Genomic DNA, 19,949 nt, shown 5'->3' with positions numbered 1-19,949 from the left:
GACAGGAGAGGCCCGCAGGCTGATTTTAAAGGAATGAGGGAGGTTGATACATGGGCCCGGGCTGGAATTCCAGCCTCTCACTAGCTGGGTGTCCTCAGACAAGTTATATAACATATCTGAGCCTCAATTTATTTTTTAACTGTAATAATAACATAATGACTACCTTATAGGCCTTTCCCTTTGTCAGTTGCTTCCCGCCCACCATCTCCATCTGGTAAGAATCTGTTCTTCCCCCTTCCAAACTGTGTTCACAAACTAGTAGAAGGATCCTTTTGGTTCCCGTGTCAGCACCAGCTGAGAGCCCCAGACGTGCCGGGTACATGGAGGAGAGCCGGGGGGGGCCCTGCCCTTGAGCTGTGCACAGCTTACCTGGAACCCTGAATCACCTCGCCCACCCCCACTCCATCCCTTGTACAACCTCCACAGCTGTGAGAGCCATGCCTCAACATGGAAGTTTCCTTGATCTCCTTCTCTAAACCTTCGTGCACACTGAGGTCCACCCTCCAGACACTGCCCGTCTCCATTCCCAGTGAGACCTGACTCATCCCCAGGCGCGGCCCAAGATGTTCACCCTCTTCCTTGGGTCTCTGTCTGTACCCTTTGGCCATCCTGTCCTTGCTGAGACTAGTGTACCCTGCGGGTAGGTGTGTATCCCCTCACGCTGGGCCTCCCACCTCATTCTGGGAAGCCCTCGGGGGTGGCATCAGTGCTTCCTCTTTTTTTCCGTCCCCTCCCCCACGGTGCCCACAGAGCATGGAGCACTGGGACTCTGGGGTGCAGGGAAGGGACTGACACCTACCTCACCAAGACACAGGTCTTTCTCAATCAGTTCCTTCAGCTCCTTCCCACTCAGAGTCAGTTTGCTGCCCTCTTTCCCTGAATATTATGGAAAGTGGTGACCACAGTGGTCAGGGCCTTCTCCAAAGACATCTCCAGCATGGTGTACAGTTCTGGGGGCTGAAGGGAAAGGAAACGATCCCATTGCCCAGGAAGCTGGACCTTCTGCTTCCCCCCAGCACTAGCCCACCTCCAAGCCTCTCCCTCAAGGACCAGCTACTGGAACCCACGATGAGATCAAAATCTACCAAGCGGACCCCAATGTCTCAGGACAGGTTGTAGTGAGAACCAAGGCAGACTTGGATCAGCAGGAGCAGTGAGACTGACCAGGCCGGAAGGACACTGAACACTCTCCCACTTAGGAGATGTTGAAAAAGGGGTCTAGGGACAGAGGGGTGACAGGATGGCCTCCCCAAAAGAAGAACTGGTGACAGATGGTGGAGCCAGTGAAGGGTCAGGATTTTCTCCCTGCCCGATCCATCTTGGGCACTCATTTTCCAGAGGCCGTCCTCACCCAAGTCACCCTCCTTGGCCCGGGTCCCTGAATCACCTAATATCAGGGAGTGTCCCATTATAGAAGTGGGGGGCAGGGCAAAGAGAGAGTCCAGGGGTTGGAGGAGGCTGGGGCTGGAACTGGAAGGTAAGATCTCAACAGGAAATCGGGGAGGGGTGCCAGGACTTGTCCAGCTGGTCACCAGCCTCTGGCCCAGAGAACTGTACATACAGACTAGCCACGAGGCAATGAAGGGGGTGGGCCTGTTGAAACCTCCAGGATCATTCTGAGAGCTGGATCCGGAGGTTGGGTCTGAATGGGGCCCCCCAGTCCATCAGCACAGCCACACCCACCCAAGAGAAGAAGCAGCTGGAGCTCCTGTGACTCAGACTTGGAAACCACTTCCCTCTTAGGCAGGAAGGAGCCAACACCCAAGAAGCTGGGGGCTACAGGTAAATCTGTGTTGAGTCTGGAGCAAGGAAAGGAGGAAGAAGCTGCTGCCTCTTACCTACAGACCAAAGCCCACCTGACGATTCTTGAACTGGACCTGAAATTCATCTCTTACCACCCCAAACCCTCAGCCTCTCCCCACTGCCAGGAGACTCAACCAGGACCACAGTGGAAGGCGAGGCCTCTGGGCATCTGCAGCAACGTCCTGGCTGGTTCTGATCCCCACCTCCACCCCCAGGGCCACGATTCCAAATACTCTGCCCTCTCCTCTCCAAACACGTGCCCACTCATCGGGCCCGGCCTTCCTTGGCGGAGGTCACCAGAGCTAGTCACCCTGTGGCCTCATCGCCCAGCTTGCCCCACCATATAAATGAGCAGGGAGATGAGAAGGACTCACCAAGGAAGGAGAGAGCCAGAGAACCCACGCAGCAGAAGCAGGCTCCCTCCCACTGGTCTCTGACTTTAATTCCCTTGCTCCAGTCCCCAGGGAACCAGGGAAGAGAGAGGGCCAATAAGAAGGGTCCGGAGACAAGGAGGCCCAGGTCAGAGCCTCCTGGGACACAGGTGGGGAGAAACCCCCCCTGCCAATCTCACCTTCCTTGTTTCCAAACAAGGATGGGACGGGGGTGCACACTGAGTTTACCACGGCACACACGTCTTCAGTCCTGGAAGCTTTGTCTTCCCAACCAAAAATCAGAACTCACCGTCTGATGGGTCAACAGCCAGGCTCCCTGGAAAGAAGATTCAGGAGGTACGGGACAAATGCAGGGTGTCCACCCATACCCTAGGCCACTGTCCACATTGGGGCCCTCCCACCCACTCCAAAAGCAGAACAGACATCTCAAGATGGGAATCAGTGGGGGAAGATGTTTCCTGCCAAGGGCATAGTCAAGGTCATCAGCAAGTATGGAGCCTAAGATTTTTAAAAGGCTTTTCAATGAATGATTTCTTCTAAACCTCACTCATCACCATGGGAAAGAATTGTCAGAGACTCTTGGAGTGGAGAACTGAGAATCAGGGACCGAGGCAGAGATCAGGGAAGGATAGGGCTGGGTGATGGGGTAGAGGCTGTGGACTGTGGGGAACTGGTTCAGGGTGCAGAAATGACCAGGGTGGGGATCAGGGAGAGTTGCTTGTATGCTAGGAGAGACTCAGACATTGTTCTACCACCAACCAGTCCAAATATGAGAACAGAATGGAGTTAGGGGCTTAGCCCCACCCTAGCCTGCCTGGGTGGTCCCCACTGCCCCCCACTCCACTCCCACCCCCAGCTGCCCAGGTAGAGAGGCAGCAGGGACTGGTCGCTAAGCAACAGGAGTTTCCCAAGTAGGGAGTGATGCAGGAGGAGGCCCAGGGGAGGGCACTCCGTGGAAGATGGGCAGACGGGGGCTGGGGGGAGGGAGAAGGGGGAAGTGGCAAACTCTTTCCTGGATCAAAATTCTACCCAACTCTCTATAGTCACACTCTGAGGGAACATCTGAGTCACCTACCCCACTCCTCTGAAACTTGAGACAAAAACACAATGTGATGAGAAGGAAAGGGGAAAGCTAGAAAAGTCAAGGGAACCAGACCTTCCCTGCCTCTGGACCTGCCCTCTACTCACCTCTTCCTTGAAGATCCCTGTACCACCCAGGCATGACCTGGAAACTAACCACAATCCCACCCACTGCAGGCTAGAACTGTTGGCTTCAACCTAAGGAGAACTAATACCATGCCTGATATTTTCTGGGGGGAAAAAAATCTCAACTTCATTTATCAGATCCCTATGCCGGGAATTTTGTCTCCAAAACTATGGTCACCTCCCACCACCTCCCTCCCTCCCTCCCCCCCCAGCCACTATCCTCCCCTCATCCCTCCCAAGATCCTTTGTCCTCCTCTGTTGGAGCATGACTGCTAACTGGTAATGAATCCCATCCTAGGGCCCCTGGGACAGAGATGGGAGTTAGGGAAGGATGATATTCTCATGCTGTGGTTTCTCTTCCTCCACATCACCTCCCTGATCTGACTGTGGAATGGTAGGATTCATCCATCCCTGGGCTTTGAAGCCAGGGCACTGGAAGGGGTGGCAGGCAGCACCTGGGCCGTAAATGTCAGGACTGAGCCTTCCTCCCCATCCCACTCTGGCCTCACTACTTCCTCCCCATGACTCAGCCCTTCCCCCACCAACCCCCCACCCCCAGGGCACCCACACTCCATTCCGGACCCCAACCAGGAGCAGATGTGATCTTCGATCCCATCCCAGCCTCACTCAGAGGTCCTGCCAGAGGCAATGTTGGGGAGGTGGGATGGTTGAGTGTCCTGGCTAAGATCCTACAGTTCCAAGCCTCTGGGGGTCCCTTTCCCTGCCTTCCGCTCCATCCACAGTCAACTCTGTCCCCCACACGTGTGCACAGTCACCCATATCCATCTCCCACCTTCTCTGGTCTGCTCTCCACTTGCCACAAAACCGCAGCTCAGCTCCCAGCGCCCCCAGAGTCTCTCAGACCATCAGCCTCATAGCTTTCAAGAATCTTTATTGAACTTGTTTAGTATCGTGCTCACATCTGGAGAAACCAGTGTGAGGCGCTGTGCCCACCGCCAACAGGGAAGACCCCAGCTGGCAGGCCCCGCCCCGCACATCTGAGGAGACTTCATTTCTTCCGGGGTTGCTTATCGGGGCAGCCTTCGAAGAACTCGTTGCACATCATGGCGATGCAGGACAGGAAGACGCAGTACTCCTGGAAGTCCACCTCGTTGTCCTTGTTGCTGTCTAGGTTGCTCATCAGCTTCTGGAATGCAGCTTCATCTGTCTTTTTCTGCAGGAAGAAGAGGCTGCAGGTAGAAACTAGGAGTCGGGGCCGGGCAGGGCAGGTGTGGGAGTGGCCAGAGCTAGGACTAGACCAGGTTTGCACCTCCAGATGGGAGCCCAAGAAGGCTTAGCCACTCCTTGGGGGACCCAGCTTTGGACCTCTAGCCCTGGGGGCTAGGCTAGAGCTGGAGGAAGGCCACCCTTCAGACAAAGAAGTCTTGAGTACCTGGGTACAACTGGATAAAGGGGACCACAGCATCTTCTGCCAAGGTCATTTTAAGAATCCAATTAGACAATGGTCATGAAAGCAATGTATAAACTGCAAAAAGGCTGATACGGATGGCATCTGTGATTGCTCAGGGGGAGTCTGTAGGTGTATGAGGGTCTCCATAACTGTGTCTTCACATCCACAAGCCAAATAGAAACTCAAAAATGGTTTGGGGTTGGGGGGATAAATTAGGAATATGGGATTAACAGATACACACTACTATATATAAAATAGATAAGCAACAAGGATTTACTGTATAACATAGGGAACTATATTCAATATATTGTAATAACCTATAGTGGAAAAGAATCTGAAAAAATATATATGTGTATATATAACTGAATCACTTTGCTGTACACCTGAAACTAACACAACATTGTAAATTAACTATACTTCAATTTTTAAAAAAAAGAAGACACACAATTTTCATACAATCGTAAAAAAAAAAAAAATTGATCATTGCTGTAGTGATGGCAAGTGTCGGAACGTCCTGGCTCATGGATCTCGGCTTTATACACTGACTACCTTGGAAAGTTATGTAGCCTCTCTGAGCTTCAGTTTACCTCCAGTTAAGTTGTGCAAACACCTGGCAGAGTCTGACCCGTAGCCTACCGGCTTGTTCTCAGCCATCTTTCTGCAGAGAGCCAGGAAGTGAGCAGTGGGTGCTCACTGTGCTTCCACCCCAGGCAATCAGAGCAAGCTCTCTGCCCCGACTTGCCCGTCTCAGCAAGATGGCTGATCGACAGCTATAGACGCCAGCTGTAGCTAATGCTTCGCAGAAAACAGGTGCCTCCCAGGCTGTATCACTCACCCCCAAGAAGCTGGGCAGCTCCCGGGTCAACAGCTCCTTCAGCTCAGACTTGTTGAGCTTGAACTTGTCACCCTCCTTGCCTGAGTACTTGTGGAAGGTGGACACCATCACATCGAGGGCCTTCTCCAGGGGGCACGCCATGCCGGCAGTCAGGATCTGGGGGCAGGGTCACAGAGACACCCTAATTTTCCCCACCCCACCCCCGGCTATGTATTCAGAATGCCCACCCCAATCCCATCCCTCAGGGGCAGCCCAAAAAGTGGGGTTCGGCTCCTGGCGGATGGGTGTGCACAATGGGAAATCCGTGCTTGGGGCAGCGAACCCCTGCAGGGCCCGGGGCACAGGCTCTGCGTTTTGGACAGCCAGCTCCACAAGAGCGCTTTCTTCACCCCTCACGCGGTCCATTCACTCCCACGCTTAGTCTACAGCAGCCCCACCCCAGCCCATTCTTCTCCCTCCAAGCGTTGGGCTGGGTCGTTGGGCTGGGCGAGGCTGCTGGCAGCCTGCCCAGGGCCCTGTAGCGGAAAAAACCAGTGGCCTAGCGCCTAGCGTGGGGAGGGGCAGGGTGAGGTGGCAGGGGCACAGATGCAGGAGGGATGGGGAGGCCACCCTCCCTTGGGTCAGGCTGCTGCGTGCAGGGCAGAGCCTCCTAGGACACAACCAGACAAAAGCCCGCCGTCACCTCCTGCCTTCACTGTGCTTCCTACGCCCCGTGAGTGTGTACGCACAGGCTAGGGCAACCCAGCAAACACAAGCCAACATGCATACCCCCTAGTCACACGCACCCCAAAACATACTACAGCAACAACGCGTGCAAGCCCCAGAATCACAGGACGGCTCCGATAGCTCCCCCTCAGCCACCTGCACACTTTTTGTTTTTTGTCTCTTGCATGCACACACACGTGCACGTGCACACACACATCCCTCCCCAGAGCCTCCACATCGGAATCTCACATCTGGACCCACTTAGCACATCTGGCCCCCACCAGCCTCCCCTTCTCCTGCCCCAGCCTCGGCCTGACACCCCTTGCACACCACTTGCATGCCAGCCATGCGACCGCAACTCACCAGGCCAAGAGAGAAGTGCCGAAGAGAGAGGGTTGGAGAGAGAGGAAGAGTGGGGGAAGCCCTGCAGTCTGACCTATTTATACCCCTGGCCAGGCCCTGCCCATGTCAGGGGATGGAGAAGAGCGGGAGACAGCCCTCCTATCCTGGGCCGATGTGGTAACGGCTACGGGTCCCTCCACCAGCCAGCCTGGAAACCCAGCTTCCTGCTGTGGGCACGCACACATGGACAATGGGAGAGCCCCAGTGGGCACGGGCAGGGGCCTCAGTGGGTGGGTGTGCGCAGCTCAGATTGAGTTTTAGGGAGCTGGGGGAAGGGCAGGCTGTGCCTGGGGCATGAGGGACAGGGAAGGGAGTGGTCCCACTGGGCAGCCGGCATAAAGGAAAGGGGATTAAGGGGTGGGGGGTGACAGGTGGGAGGTGGTCCTGGAATGGGGTTGCCCTGGAACGCAGGGAGGGGACCCCAGGTTCAGTGCTGGGGACAGCTCACACTGCCCTTCTCCCCTCCCAAGGGGGCTTTCTACCATGCTGAGTGAGGCCCAGGACAGGAGCTGGGGGGTCTGGGAGGGGGAACAGGCTAACACCCAAAGGAGGCGTCGGGACCCCCACAGACACATCTGTGGAGAAAGGACCTGGATGACGGAGTGATGGAATGGGGAGGGGCGTCAGGCCTCGGGTCTCAGGGATCGACTGACGGGACCATGAGCACATGGGAAAGAGGAGGGTGTCAGGAGGGGGATTTAGAGTTAGGATGGGCATCGGGAATGAAGAGGGCAGGTTGCGGTGGAAAGTTAGAGGTGATACAGCACAGAATGGGGGAGGCAGGGGTCAGGGGAACCTCTCAGGGTAGGGTATGAACTCAGGGATTGAGAGAGGGTCAGGAGAGGGGATGTGAAGCCCCTCAGGTGGCTGTGGCTTCAGGGAGGGGGTCGGCCTGCAGGTCTCCCCTTCCCCCTCCAATGTAGGGCACCCCCTACATCAGGGAGAAACACCCTAGTTGGACCTCAGACACCCTAATCCTATTAGTACTGCACTCTGGGTTCCCACAGCCCCGGGCAGGGAACAGACCCACCCCCTCCACTACGGCCCTCCCCTCCCCTCAGAACATCCTGTCCAGTGGACTGAGTTCCGTACCCTCTCACCCTCCTAGACAGCCCAAGGGAGCTTCTTTTTTTAAAAAACGATATTTATTTACTTATTTATTTATTTAGGCTGCGCCGGGTCTTAGTTGCCCCACGCGGGATCTAGTTCCCTGACCAGGGATCAAACCTAGGGCCCCTGCATTGGGGGTGCGGAGTCTTAACCACTGGACCACCAGGGAAGTCCCCAAGGGAGCTTCTCCTTCAGAGACACCCCAGAGAGAGAGAGAGAGAGAGAGAGAGAGACCCACACACACACCAGCCTCCCATGGACATTGTTCCCGTGTTGACCCCACCCCCTCCTGCAGGACGTTAAGATCATTTCATTTCCACGAGGTCTGAAAGTGCCCTCAGCCTCCTGTCCTCCAGTGGAAAAGGCCAGAGGGGAGTGAAGCCTCAGCAGGACTCTGTTCCCAGGCCCCGGCTGTCCTCTCAGAAGAACCAAGCCGAGCCAAGGGATGCCAGTTCTTTATTAGGAGCAAAATAGGCCCTTTCCCACCGTGGTCTCCTTCCCTCACACGCTCTGCTGGGCCTTGACAGCCTTCGTCCATCATGGGCCACAGTGGGGAGTCAGCGGCTGGCTGTTCTACAGGTCACTGGCTGTGATCCCGGGGAAGGTCCCCTCACGTCTCCTAGACTCATGGGTAAAACGGGTTAACATACCAGGGGCCAACCTGGGAGATTCTAGAGGGAGAGGACAAAGGAGGGGAGAGGGGGGAGGGGGGAGAGCTGACATGCCCAGGATGACCTCAGGGCAGAGATGGAGCAGGTCCGGAGTAGACCCAGACCCCTACCCTCCGATGGCAGCCCCGCCCATTACTGGGAGCAGTGGGGGCCCAGGGCGCAGTTCTTGAAGTACTCATGGCAGCAGGCGCAGAGGCAGGCAAGCAGGCACGTGTACTCTACAAAGTCCACCTCTCGATCCTTGCTGGTGTCCAGGACACTCATGAACTTATTGTGGTCACATTCCCGAAGCTCTGTCTGTGCAGGGCGGGGATGGCAGGGTGAGGAGTGCAGAACAGCCTGGTGCGCACATCCCGCTTCCCTCCCTCCCCTCCTGTGGGGTCCCAGCCATCCCAACCCGCAGCCCTCTGGGGGCCGACCTCAGCCTCCCTGTTCTGATCATTCACCATTGTCAATCCCCCTCCCAAATCCTCTCTCAGATCATTTACAGAGCACCTACTACTTGCTACTGAGTGCCAACCCTGTGTCAGGGGTTCTTCACAGAGCTCTCGCTCAGTGCCCCCAACAGCCAGGCCAGGCAGCCCTTGAGATGTTCATCCTCCCACTTTGCAGATGAGGAAACTGAGATTCCTGCTGTGCCCGTCCCCCTCCCAGCATCCCCTCCCCACAGTCTAGCTTCCACCCCCTTGCTGTCCAATGCTCAGAGCTCGTCTCCAGGTGTCTCTTTGCAGCATCCAAGCAGTGCTTCCCATGGGGACTCACCCCAGGTGCTCACCGGGGTCCAGGTGGGCAGCTCCTTCTCTAGCAGCTCCTTGAGCTCTGCCTGGCAGAGCTTTACTTGTCTCCAACAGGGCCCTGAATATTCCTGGAAGGTGCACACAATAGCAGCCACGGCCTGCTCCAGAGGCGCCATCGTTACTGTCACAGAAGAACAAGGGTGTGACTCACGGCAGAGGCCGAGTCAGACCCCCTGCTCAACTCTGCCCTCCATGCATCCCAGGAAATGCACCCAGACCTGACTTAATCCCCTGCAGCCTTCCCACCCCACAAGCTCCCCCTCCTCTGAGCAGCCCTCCCTGACTACACCAGCCCCTCCTCATTTATTTCCCGACTGCCCCCCTATTTCTGGACAGAGGCCTCATTTGCCCAACCTCACTGCAAACTCCTCAGGGAGAGGTGCCCACCCTTTACCTGCACCCCGCACACTGGGGGTCCCTGAGGACTCCCTGATTCTCTCCAGCTTTTCTCATCGGACGCCCAGTCCAGCTCTGTAGCACCCTCTGAGACACAGCCCCCTGGCCCTAGAAGCCTCATCGCCCTCAGGACCCCAGAGCTCCTGCACAGGGGAGCACCCTTGCCCCATGCTCCCGGCCTCAGGCCCTTGGCGAAGCTGGACCTTCTCAGGGAGAGTCAGGTCTCAGAAGAACCTCCACCGCCTCACCACGACCCCATCACCATCCCTCCTGCGCTGAACTCAGGGAAGCTGCAACCAAAGGAAAATCTGCCGCGACACTCTATGCCTCTGACCAGCCGTGCAGCGGAAGATGAGCCATTTACCCTGTCTGGGTCTCAGGTGCCTTATCTGTAAAATAGGGTTACTCCCCCCTCACAGGCCTCGTCAGGGACCTGAACCAGTTGGTCTCTGGAGACAGCGAGCTCAGGTATGTACCAATCTGTAATCTGCTCTCCCTGAGGCCATCCCCCTGACCTCTGGGGCTCTTGAGACAGAAGGCTCTGCAGAGGGGTACCCCATTCTGTTAGAGGGGAAGCGCTTCCCAGAATTGCTCACTCACCCCCATTCCACGGGCCCCTCCCACCGCCCTTCTGGGAGATGCCTCCAGCCTGGAAAAATCCTAAGGCAGCCAGGAAGGCATGTGTTGTTTCCATGTGAGCCCAGTGACTCACTCCTGGTGCCCCCAGGGGACAGGAGTCCTGTAGCACGAGGCAGCCTGGGCCAAGGCCCTCTCCCTAATGATTTACTCTCTGCCAGGCCCTGTAGATGGTCACGGTCGGAGGGAAGAAGAATGGGGTTAAGTGCTGCCTGGGGTCTAACGCTTTGTGACAGCCCAGGCTTGGAGTAGGGTTCCGGGTTCCCAGGAGAGGAAAGGGCCGTGATCGCAGGGAATAGGGAACCTCAGAGGGGCCGAGTTGCCCTTCTGGGCTCCTGCCAGCCTGCCTGGCGCCACCACTGTTGCTTTGTCAGAAGCTCGGTGCCTGGAGACTGGAGGGAATCCTCTCTTCCCCACAGCCCTGGCCCATCTCAACCCGTTGGCAGGAATGGAAGGTGTGGGCGAAGGGGGAGCTGACTGAGGGCAACAGCAGCATTCCCCCGACCCCTCCGCCAGACCTCAGCTCTGCACACCCCCTAAACCCAGGTTCCCCAGCAGCCCCTCACTGTACAAGGGAACCCCTGAACCCATCATATCTGACTTCCTTCACCTCATCAGTCCCTGCTGTGGTCATCCCTCTGCCCCCAAAAGCCCAGACCCTGGGCCAGGAGACAGACCTGGAGCTGCCGGACACCCAGGACAGGACCTAAGCAGCCGGCACCCACCACAGGTGTTGGCGTTTCAGCTGGAGGAGCCTAGAGACAGGGCATCCCTACTTGTAGCCTCCCAAGGAAGGAAGGGAGCAATTATGGGGGGCCCAAGTAGGTCAAGCTAAGGATGCCCCCAGGGGTTCCCCTGCCTCCTTCCCTGGCAACCCATATTACAGACCCCACCCGCCCACCTTGCCATGCACCCATCAAAGGTCCCGTCTGGGCGGCAGACACCACCACCTCGTCATTTTCCCTCTGCCCTCCCCCAGAGCTGGGATCCGGGCACAGCCTCCTACCCATCTCCTTCCAGCCTGGTTAGAGAAGACAGGTCATTCATCACAGCCATCCCCTATGTCTTCACCCTGAAAAGGCACCCCAGAAGAAGACAAAGTGGGGACACACTTTCACCTCACCCCCAGAGAATCCCTCTGCCAGAGGGGATCTTGGTGTGCCCCTGGTTAAGCCCCCTCATTTACGGTGAGAGCTCTTAGCCTGTGAGACACCCTTGCTGCCTGATCTCCAGATCGATGGTCCTTGGATGCTTTGGGCTGAGAACTGCTTGCTTCCCCGGGAAGGTCACCCGTAGGATGTCTTTGAGGCCCGGGAGGAAGGTGTGCTGCTCCTAGGGGCGCTTCCAGAAGTCTAGGCTGTGTTCTCCTGGTGCCCCTCCTCCTCCCCTAGTTCAGACTCACACCAGGGTGGCCTGGAGCTTGAGCTCCTAAGGCCTGTTTCCTGTCCTCCCTGGCTCCATTCAGCACCAAGGCCAAGTTCCCTACACTCCCGTGGGGTGCGGGTAGATTTCCTCTGGTTTTTGGCTTAAGCGTGTAGCCCTTTGGGGTCTCAGCGTTATGTGGGGTGTCCCCCTTGCCTCCCCCCCTCAAGCGAGCCCCTCCTCACTCCACACTCCGTCAAAGCCAAAGGTCACTTTGGCTCAGTTTGGCCGATGCCCTCAGGGCGTGAGGGGCCCCAGTGCCCCACTCACTTCCTGGAGTCTGCTTTCGCTAAGATTTTGATCCCATTCTTTAATGCCTTGTGAGCTCTTCAACGCTTTGAAAAAGGTGTTTTTATTCTATCCAGCACTTTTTGTTTTCTTTTCAGCCGGAGCTGGCACAGACCACCATGTTGCCAGAAACGGAAATCTCTTCGTATCACTTCTCCCGCCCTCATCCCTGGGCCTGAGAGACCCCTCCCCATTTCACAGAAAGGGAACCCAAGACCAGAAGAGTGTGGGAAGGGGAAGAGGAGTCAACCCCCAGGCCTCTGAAGAAGCCCTAATACTTGTGGGGCAGCCAGAGAGCTCATGACACCTTGGCCTCTTCCCAGGCCCCCTGCCCCCAAACCTCAACTGTGCCATCACCTCCCCGAAGACTCAGCCCCTGTGGGTGATGGGAGCGAACAGTGGGGGTGGGGGGGGGCAGGGAAAGGAGGGCTGTGATTAACCCTGTTTTATAGGCAAGGAATTATGGGGAGTAGGGGACAGAAGCAGAGGCCAGAGTAGACCAGCAATTCATTCAGTTCTAGGTCAAGCCCTTATTCCCACCTGTGACAGCCCATCTCTGCCAACAGCCACCTCCCTTAAGCAGGTCACCTCACCTCTCTGGGCCTCATTTTCCTCACCTGCCAATGACCAAGGAGAATAATGGTCATCAGTTCATAGGATTGCCGTGAGGCTTAAAGGGCTTTCTATGTACAAAGCTCATAGATAAATAGTGCTGGCACATGGTAAGGGCATAAATGTTAACTGAGAGGTAGGTAACTTGCCCAAGTCACACAACTAATTTGTGGCAGGGTGAGAGCCATTCATTTTTCATGTGAATATTTAGAGGCGCCTGTCCTAAGCATTGGAGATACAGCCATAAACAAAACAGACAAAAGCCATCTAATGCACACAACAGACAGTAACAAGTAAATAAATGTATGATAGACCAGCGACATAAATGCTAGGAAGAACAATAAAGCAGGGCTAAGGGGGAAAAATGGTGGTGGGGCCTGGGGTACTTTATATGCACGGTCAGGGAAGGGCTGGGCAGCCTGTTCCCGGCCTGAGTCCTTATCCCCCAGCCTTTCACGTTTCAAAGCCTGGACACGCCCCTCTGGGATGCCTCACCTTTGTTTGCCCACTGGGAGAGGCTCCGACTGAGGTGGGGTGCAGGGAAGGCAGGAGCTTCCCCAGGGAGGCAACAGCTGAGGGGCAGGTTGGTGGACGGAGAGGTCTGGGTGCAGGCGCTTTGGGGCTGGAGGACCGTCGTGGGAAGAACCCTTACTGGACCCTCACTCCAAGATCCACCATCCTCTTGCCTCCACCCCGAGCATGTCCTTTACCTTGTTTGGGCCTTAATTTTTTGCCCCCAAAATGGATTTGGAAGATTCCTACCCTGAGACTCCGATGTGAAAGTGCTTTGCTGGTCCTGTGGATGGTGTCAGGGCAGAGGTCTCGGAGTCTAACTCAACAACCACACGCTAAGTCCCCTCGATGGGGGCAGCAGGGAGAGAACAAAACCTCCTCCCCCGCCTAACCCCCAGGTCATTTTGTCCAGCCTTCTGCATCCCCACAGGCTAGAGGCAGAGCTGCAGCCTTTCTTATCTTGCTTTCCCAAGTTGTTCTTACAGGGATTAGAATCTTCCTGCCCTGCTGGGAGTTCTTCGCCAGCATCTACCCTGAATCCCCCAAATGCACACGACACTAGCCGCTCCTCCGAGGCCCAGACAGGGAGCATCCTCTTCCTTTCCCACCCTCTGCTGTCCACACTGTCCACTTGATTCTCTACCTGGGAGTGGAGCTCAACACCCTTGGCCTGTCATTCGTGCTGCTCCACTGCAGATGTAGAGCTGACTACAGAGAAGTGTGCCCCAAGGGGAAGGTAAGGGTCTCTCCCCAACAGGAGCAGCATGAGGGAGGGTGGGCGCAGATGCTCTCTGACCCGGCAGGACTGTCCCTCTCTCTCCCGTCCTGTCTCCCTGCCTCCGTCCCCCACTATCATCACCATCACCTTACAAAATCCTCTGGGAAACCACCTTGTGCCATGAAAGTCAGTGTCTGGTTCTGCACCTCAGGGAGAAATAAGATGAAGTGTCTTAGAGCGTCTGGACGTTCATGTGCTTGCGCCAAAAGGACCTGGGCTCGAGGGACAGGGTGACACCACCCCAATCTCATAGCCCCATGGGGGTCCATGAACCTCGTCACACTGATTCATCTCCTTTCTCATCATCTGAGCCCAAGGTAGGGAGAGGGTGGGAGTGGGTATTTGATTACTGAGGCTGGAGCCAGGGAGGCCTTTGCTACAGAATTAGGGGATGGGGGTGGGGAGAGGATCTGAACTGGGATCAAGGAGAGCCTGTGGGGCTTAGACCTATGCCTGACTGCCCATTTTCCGGATGGGAGCACTGAGTTAGAGGGGAGACCAAGTGACCTAAAGATGGGAGCATGGGGAGCCCTATTTCAGTCACTCCCCTGCCTCAGAATCCACCTTTGCCTCCAGTCTCTCTTTTCTTGGAGGGTCAACAGATTGCAAGGATAGACCCAAAAGAACAAAGAGCAAAGCGACACTATGGGAGGTGACATATGGATCCCTGAGGCTCTCCTCCCTGCCGCAATTCCAGGAGGAAGTGAGAGAGAATCCGGCCAGCGGGCCTTTGAACAGCACCATATTCTGGACCCTCCTCGTCTCTGCCGCAGCAGGAAGATTTGCAGGAAGGGGCAGGATGAGGGAAGATTATTGAGACCAGCTAAGAAAGTCACGTGTTTGTTAGTCTGTCAAATATACAGAACGAAATTAGTCCCATCGGGTGCCTAGCCAGCCGGGGAAAGCTCCAGAGGCAGCCAGCCCATGCCAGTATCCACCAGCCAGAACAGCCCCAGAACCTGGAACTGAGCCCCTGCAGAAGCCGGGATCCACTGTGAGCAAACAGACTACAGTCGTGCAATCACCAGCAAGTGGACCCACTTCCCCGTGGATTCAGGATTGAGACACCAAGAGCATCTGGACTCTGCCCAGCCAGGTCCCCTTCATCTCCAAGGCTTTGGAGGAAGGGGAGGAAGGCCCAAGCTGCCACCCCCATGTCCCATAGGGGTGAGGCCCTTTCTTACAACCTAGGTCAAGTCCCAACACTACTCATTTAACCTCTCCCAGCCCCTATTTCCTCCTCTGTGAAATGCAGAAACTAATAACACATCCCTCATCCAAGTGCTGTGAGGATTCAACGAGATGAGGCTAGAACAGGCCTAGCAGAGAGCCTGGCCGGAGGGGATGCTCCATGAATGGCAGATGCTGCATCCTCTGGGTTTCCTTGTCTGTAAAAAGGGCCTAATGATAGCTCTATTGGGGGTTACCATGAGGCTGAAGTGACAGTGGGCATGAAAGAAGCTTTGGGAACTGCTGTGGAAATGTTAATTACCATTATGATGAGTCCCTGACCTATATTCACCGGCTCCTTTTCCTATAGGATATTAGGAAAGTGGGCCTCTCTCTTTTCATTGCTGGGGCCTGCCCAGCCTTGCCTCACCAGCCCCAGACATGCAGTTGGAACAGTGAGAATAAGCAGTGTGTCCCAGAACCTTCTCACTCCTTTCTGTCTTTGGGGAGCTCTTTTCTGAGCTACTCTGTAAGCAGTTCCCAAGCATCAGAGCTTCCCAGGGAAGTAAGAAAAGTAAGAAAACAATTCAGAAAAATATTGTCTATTGCTTGTCTGCTATCCATCCCCCCCTTTCCTTATTATTAAAACCTTTTTTCTTTTCTTTCAAAGTGTCAACATGCCCAGCTAAAACTACTTGGTCACAGCCATATTACATATTTAAGGCCAAAGAGATGTAAGTAGAAATCTTTGGAGAGAGTATTTCTTGTATAATAAAAAGGCAAAGTCTCCTGAGGAAAAGCTTTCTGCACCCTATACTTCCTCTGTCTGTTAGCCTGGAACATGGACAGTGAGACCTGGAGGTAGAGCAGCCATCTTGTGATCATGAAGCAACATGCATGAGGGAAAAGGTATACATGCTGTAGATTACAGAGCAAAAAATAGGTGTCATATGACATCTCTGGGCCCCTGAACCAACCTTGAATTAACCCTGAACTGCCTGTCTCAGATGTCTTGTTATGTAAGACAATTAAAGCCACTGTTAGTCAGGTGATCTGTAACTCAAAGCTTAATAAATTCATAAAGCAGAGTCCTCAAACAAAAGAATCTAAAATGTGGAATTGGGGGCTTCCCTGGTGGCGCAGTGGTTGAGAGTCCGCCTGCCGATGCAGGGGACACGGGTTCGTGCCCCGGTCCGGGAAGATCCCACATGCCGTGGAGCGGCTGGGCCCGTGAGCCGTGGCCGCTGAGCCTGCGCTTCCAGAGCCTGTGCTCCACAACGGGAGAGGCCACAGCAGCGGGAGGCCTGCGTACCGAGAAAAATAAAATAAAATAAGATAAAATGTGGAATTGACCAAGTGGAGGAGGGAAGACAGTGAGATATGTGGACCCAATATGCGCAGGCTGAAAGTCAAGGACGTTTGTTATGAAATGACAAAATATTTAGTCAAATTGTCCCCTGATGTATCTTGGGATGCAGACCAAATGGAAACCTAGGTGTAGTGATAGAGGAAGTGGTAGGAAAAGCTTAGAAAATCAGCATGAGTTGGCTCCATGAATCTTTCATCAAAGACCTGAAAGAGAAGGAGGCTTCTATTACAAAAACCTAAAGCAGGTGTTACTGGCTTTGGGACAAAGCCATGGGTGAAAGGTAGAAGGATCTCAAGAAGATTGCTAGTAATAATTTGAAGGGCAGTGAGGAAATTGTTACTGGAGACTGAAGAAAAGGCAACCCCTATTATGTAGTGGTGGAATGTCTGGAAACACTATTATCCATGGTAACGTGGAAAATAGAAAGATTACATAATGAACGCATGGATGGGCTAAGGAGCTTTTTGGACAGAATACTGAAAATGCCAATTGGCTTCTTCTGGCTGCCTATGGTAAAATATGAGAAGAAAGAGATGAACTAAAGAAGGAACTCTTCAATTCTGAGTGGAATTTAGAGGAAATATAGAGGGCCCAGGACAGTCTTTCCAGGCAGCAAATGGCTCTCAAAGTAATAAATTGCCTCAGGGCAAAGATCAAATCCATGGCCCTGCCAACAAAAAGGGCCTCAGGGGTAAGATAAAGTCAAAGATGAGATCTTTCATGGAAACTTCAAAAAGATTAAAGGGCAATTCTCAGATCTCAGATAGACAACAAGGCTTCTAGGGACTTCCCTGGTGACGCAGTGGTTAAGAATCTGCTTGCCAATTCAGGGGGACACAGGTTCAATCCCTGGTCTGGGAAGATCCCACATGCCGCGGAGCAACTAAGCCTGTGCACCACAACTACTGAGCCCACACGCCCTACAGCTCATGCGTCGCAACTACTGAGCCCGTGTGCTGCAATTACTAAAGGCCGCATGCCTAGAGCCCGTGCTACGCAACAAGGGAAGCCACTGCAATGAGTAAGCCTGTGAACCACAACGAAGAGTAGCCCGCACTTGCCACAACTAGAGAAAGCCCATGCACAGCAACGAAGACCCAACGCAGCCAAAAACAAACAAAAAAACACCAATAAGGCTTCTAATAATTTTAGCAGTGTGTCTCTTTCAGGCAAGAGGGCCTCTAAGAATCATAAGGGTATTTTCTAACAGCTCTCTACCTCTAAGGTACAGAGGGCCAGTCTCAAAGAAATTTGTAGATATGTTTTTTTGTCTAATTAAGTGAATTATAAGTTGATACACAGGAAGCCCACAACATTTTTAAAGGCATTATATCATCTTGGACTGAAAGGGATAGAGACAGCTCAAAACAAAAGAAGCTTTGAGGGGCTTCCCTGGTGGCGCAGTGGTTGAGAGTCCGCCTGCTGATGCAGGGGACACGCGTTCGTGCCCCGGGTCCGAGAAGATCCCACATGCCGCGGAGCGGATGGGCCCGTGAGCCATGGCCGCTGAGCCTGTGCGTCCGGAGCCTGTGCTCCGCAACGGGAGAGGCCACAACAGTGAGAGGCCCGCGTACCGAAAAAAAAAAAAAAAAAAAAGAAAGAAAGAAGCTTTGAGTCTTTGAGCCAGCCAGGTGACAGGGCATCACTGAGCAATTAAAATATTGTCAACAAGCAAAAGAGTTTACTGAGTATAAAACTAAAAAAGGTAGAGAGTCCTCCTGGGCCCAAGAAACCCATGGAGGGAACCACGAGCTCTACATCAGGACTGTGCTGGGAAGCCCTGGAAGAAGTCATTGCACATGATAGCGTCGAGGGCGAGGGAGAGAGGATACCCCTGGAAGTCCACCTCCTGGTCTCTGTTCTTATCCAGATCACCCATCATCCTCTTCGGGCCCTCCTCATCCACCTTCTTCTAAAAGTGAGAGACAAGGGGGTTATCACCAGGCTGCTCTCACGGGTCAGAGCCCAGCTCTCCCTCCACACTGGGCAGCCAGGTATGTGGTGGGCAGGGAGCCCCTGGGAGCCACTAGGAGGCCCAGTGAGTGAGGACAGAGAGAAGTGCACCAGTGGGAGTCTCCAGCGCTCCCTGCTGGGAGTGGGGAGCACGCCAGGCATTCCCTAGGCGCAGGATCAGCTCTACTCCCCACAGGAGCCCAGCAAGGTGGGCATTACCCCCAGTTTGCTGAGGAGGAAACTAAAGCTTTCTGAAGCCACCACCACTCCCCATCACCAGAAAAGTGAATTCAAAAAAGACGGACTCTTTTTTATACCAGACAAAATGAAACCAAATTAGAAAAGTGTGACCAAAACAATTTTTTTAAAAAAAGAAGGACATGCCTCATACGTTCAAAGCCTGAGACCTGACTTTGGGATTATCCAGGAGTCGGCAAGGGAAGGGCGAGGGGCAAGTTGAGAGTTGACGGCATTTCTCTGCAAAATATCTCAGGGTGAGTGTCTTAGCTGGGCTTTTCTCTCCCTACACACCTTCTTAGTTTGGCATATAAATATGGAAAATGAAAGAGAGAGAGATCACACGTGAGAGCTGTGTAATCTTGAGCCGGTCTCTCCCCCTCTCTGGGCTCTGACAGCACACCCATTCTCTGGAAAGCTGCGGGAAGAGCCAGCAATAGAGCACTCACACACGCATTCACACACGGGCCTCAACTCTCACTCCAGTGAGGCCGTGGAGGGCTCCATCCCACCCTGGTGTCTGTGTCAGCAGGCACCCTCGAGGAAGGGAGAAGAGATTCAACCTGTGCCCCTGCACGCACACACCAGGACCCTCCCCATCCCAGGCCGGCCCCACTCACCCCCACAAAGCTGGGCAGCTCCTTGTGCAGAAGTTTCTTCATCTCCCCCTTACTCAGCTTGAAGTTGTCACCCTCTTGGCCAGAGTACTTGTGGAAGGTGGTGACCATCACAGCCAGCGCCTACTCCAGAGGACTGGACATCTTAGATCTGGGGCTGCAGGGCTGGCAAGTAATGGAGACGCCTCAGCCCAGCCTGCAGGACCCACTTCTGCCCCAAACTGCCTCTCCAAGCCCCTCTCTGAATGGGCAAACAGGGCTGCATCTCCCGCTCGGCCTATGGCTCCCTGGGCAGGGGCCATACCTCCAACTCACACTGCGGGCAGATGCTAGACCTTCCTCTGTATTTGGAAGGGCCTCATGTCTCCTCCCATCACACTTGGGGCCCACCCCTGAGTGCAGGGCTCCCCTCTTTGAGCATCTGTGGAAAGGAAATGGCAGGGTAGCCAGAGTCCCCTTTGGGATCCTCTCTGTGCAGCTCCTTCCACAGGCCAGTGGGCTCTGTGCCAGTGCTGCGGAGACGGGCGTCTCCATGGGCTAGTCAGTGGGGCTCACTGGGCTCTGGCAGTGGCCATGGCTATGGCGCAGGGGTACAAGGTTCCCTGAGGAGTCAATTCCTTCCTCTG

At 54.6% G+C, this 19,949-nt stretch overlaps 3 protein-coding genes across 8 annotated transcripts; all 3 read right to left on the bottom strand.

The window, feature by feature from the left end:
• Positions 1–4,276: 4,276 nt before the first annotated feature.
• On the bottom strand, positions 4,277–6,785 carry LOC112401761 (protein S100-A4). Its single transcript, XM_024748217.1, has 3 exons — positions 6,716–6,785; positions 5,648–5,803; positions 4,277–4,575 (listed from the first exon to the last, which is right to left on the bottom strand). The coding sequence occupies exons 2-3, from the start codon at positions 5,786–5,788 to the stop codon at positions 4,411–4,413; spliced, it is 306 nt and encodes a 101-aa protein (XP_024603985.1). The 5' UTR covers positions 5,789–5,803; positions 6,716–6,785; the 3' UTR covers positions 4,277–4,410.
• Positions 6,786–8,303: 1,518 nt separating this feature from the next.
• On the bottom strand, positions 8,304–19,415 carry S100A3 (S100 calcium binding protein A3). 6 transcript variants are annotated; one of them, XM_024748239.1, is made up of 4 exons: positions 19,327–19,404; positions 11,371–11,436; positions 9,311–9,453; positions 8,304–8,832 (listed from the first exon to the last, which is right to left on the bottom strand). In XM_024748239.1, exons 2-4 carry the CDS (start codon positions 11,372–11,374, stop codon positions 8,668–8,670), a joined length of 312 nt encoding a protein of 103 aa, XP_024604007.1. In that variant the 5' UTR covers positions 11,375–11,436; positions 19,327–19,404; the 3' UTR covers positions 8,304–8,667. The 6 variants fall into 6 exon arrangements, 5 of the variants coding, with proteins under 5 accessions (XP_024604007.1, XP_024604008.1, XP_024604009.1 ...); XM_024748240.1 differs by having other exon boundaries at positions 11,371–11,385; positions 19,327–19,357; XM_024748241.1 differs by lacking the exon at positions 11,371–11,436 and having other exon boundaries at positions 19,327–19,415.
• On the bottom strand, positions 18,276–19,467 carry LOC112401774 (protein S100-A2-like). Its single transcript, XM_024748245.1, is given in 2 exon segments — positions 18,276–18,428; positions 19,327–19,467. Coding segments are annotated over 2 exon segments (294 nt in total).
• Positions 19,468–19,949: the final 482 nt, after the last annotated feature.

This window comes from Neophocaena asiaeorientalis, unplaced genomic scaffold (genome assembly GCF_003031525.2).
Source record: "Neophocaena asiaeorientalis asiaeorientalis breed wild unplaced genomic scaffold, Neophocaena_asiaeorientalis_V1.1 scaffold76, whole genome shotgun sequence".
In the NCBI taxonomy this organism is placed as follows: domain Eukaryota; kingdom Metazoa; phylum Chordata; class Mammalia; order Artiodactyla; family Phocoenidae; genus Neophocaena; species Neophocaena asiaeorientalis.
The sequence above is the reverse complement of the archived record's forward strand: the minus strand, read 5'-3'. Positions and strand labels throughout refer to the sequence as shown.

Excerpts from the sequence above, each read along its gene's own strand:
- S100A3 (XM_024748239.1), bottom strand. Across the intron at positions 8,833-9,310 it reads AGCTGCCCACCTGGACCCCG|ACAGAGCTTCGGGAATGTGA; the intron begins GTGAGCACCTGG and ends CGCCCTGCACAG.
- LOC112401761 (XM_024748217.1), bottom strand. The coding sequence starts at position 5,788 with ATGGCGTGCCCCCTGGAGAAGGCCCTCGATGTGATGGTGTCCACCTTC. Across the intron at positions 4,576-5,647 it reads AGCTGCCCAGCTTCTTGGGG|AAAAAGACAGATGAAGCTGC; the intron begins GTGAGTGATACA and ends TTCTTCCTGCAG.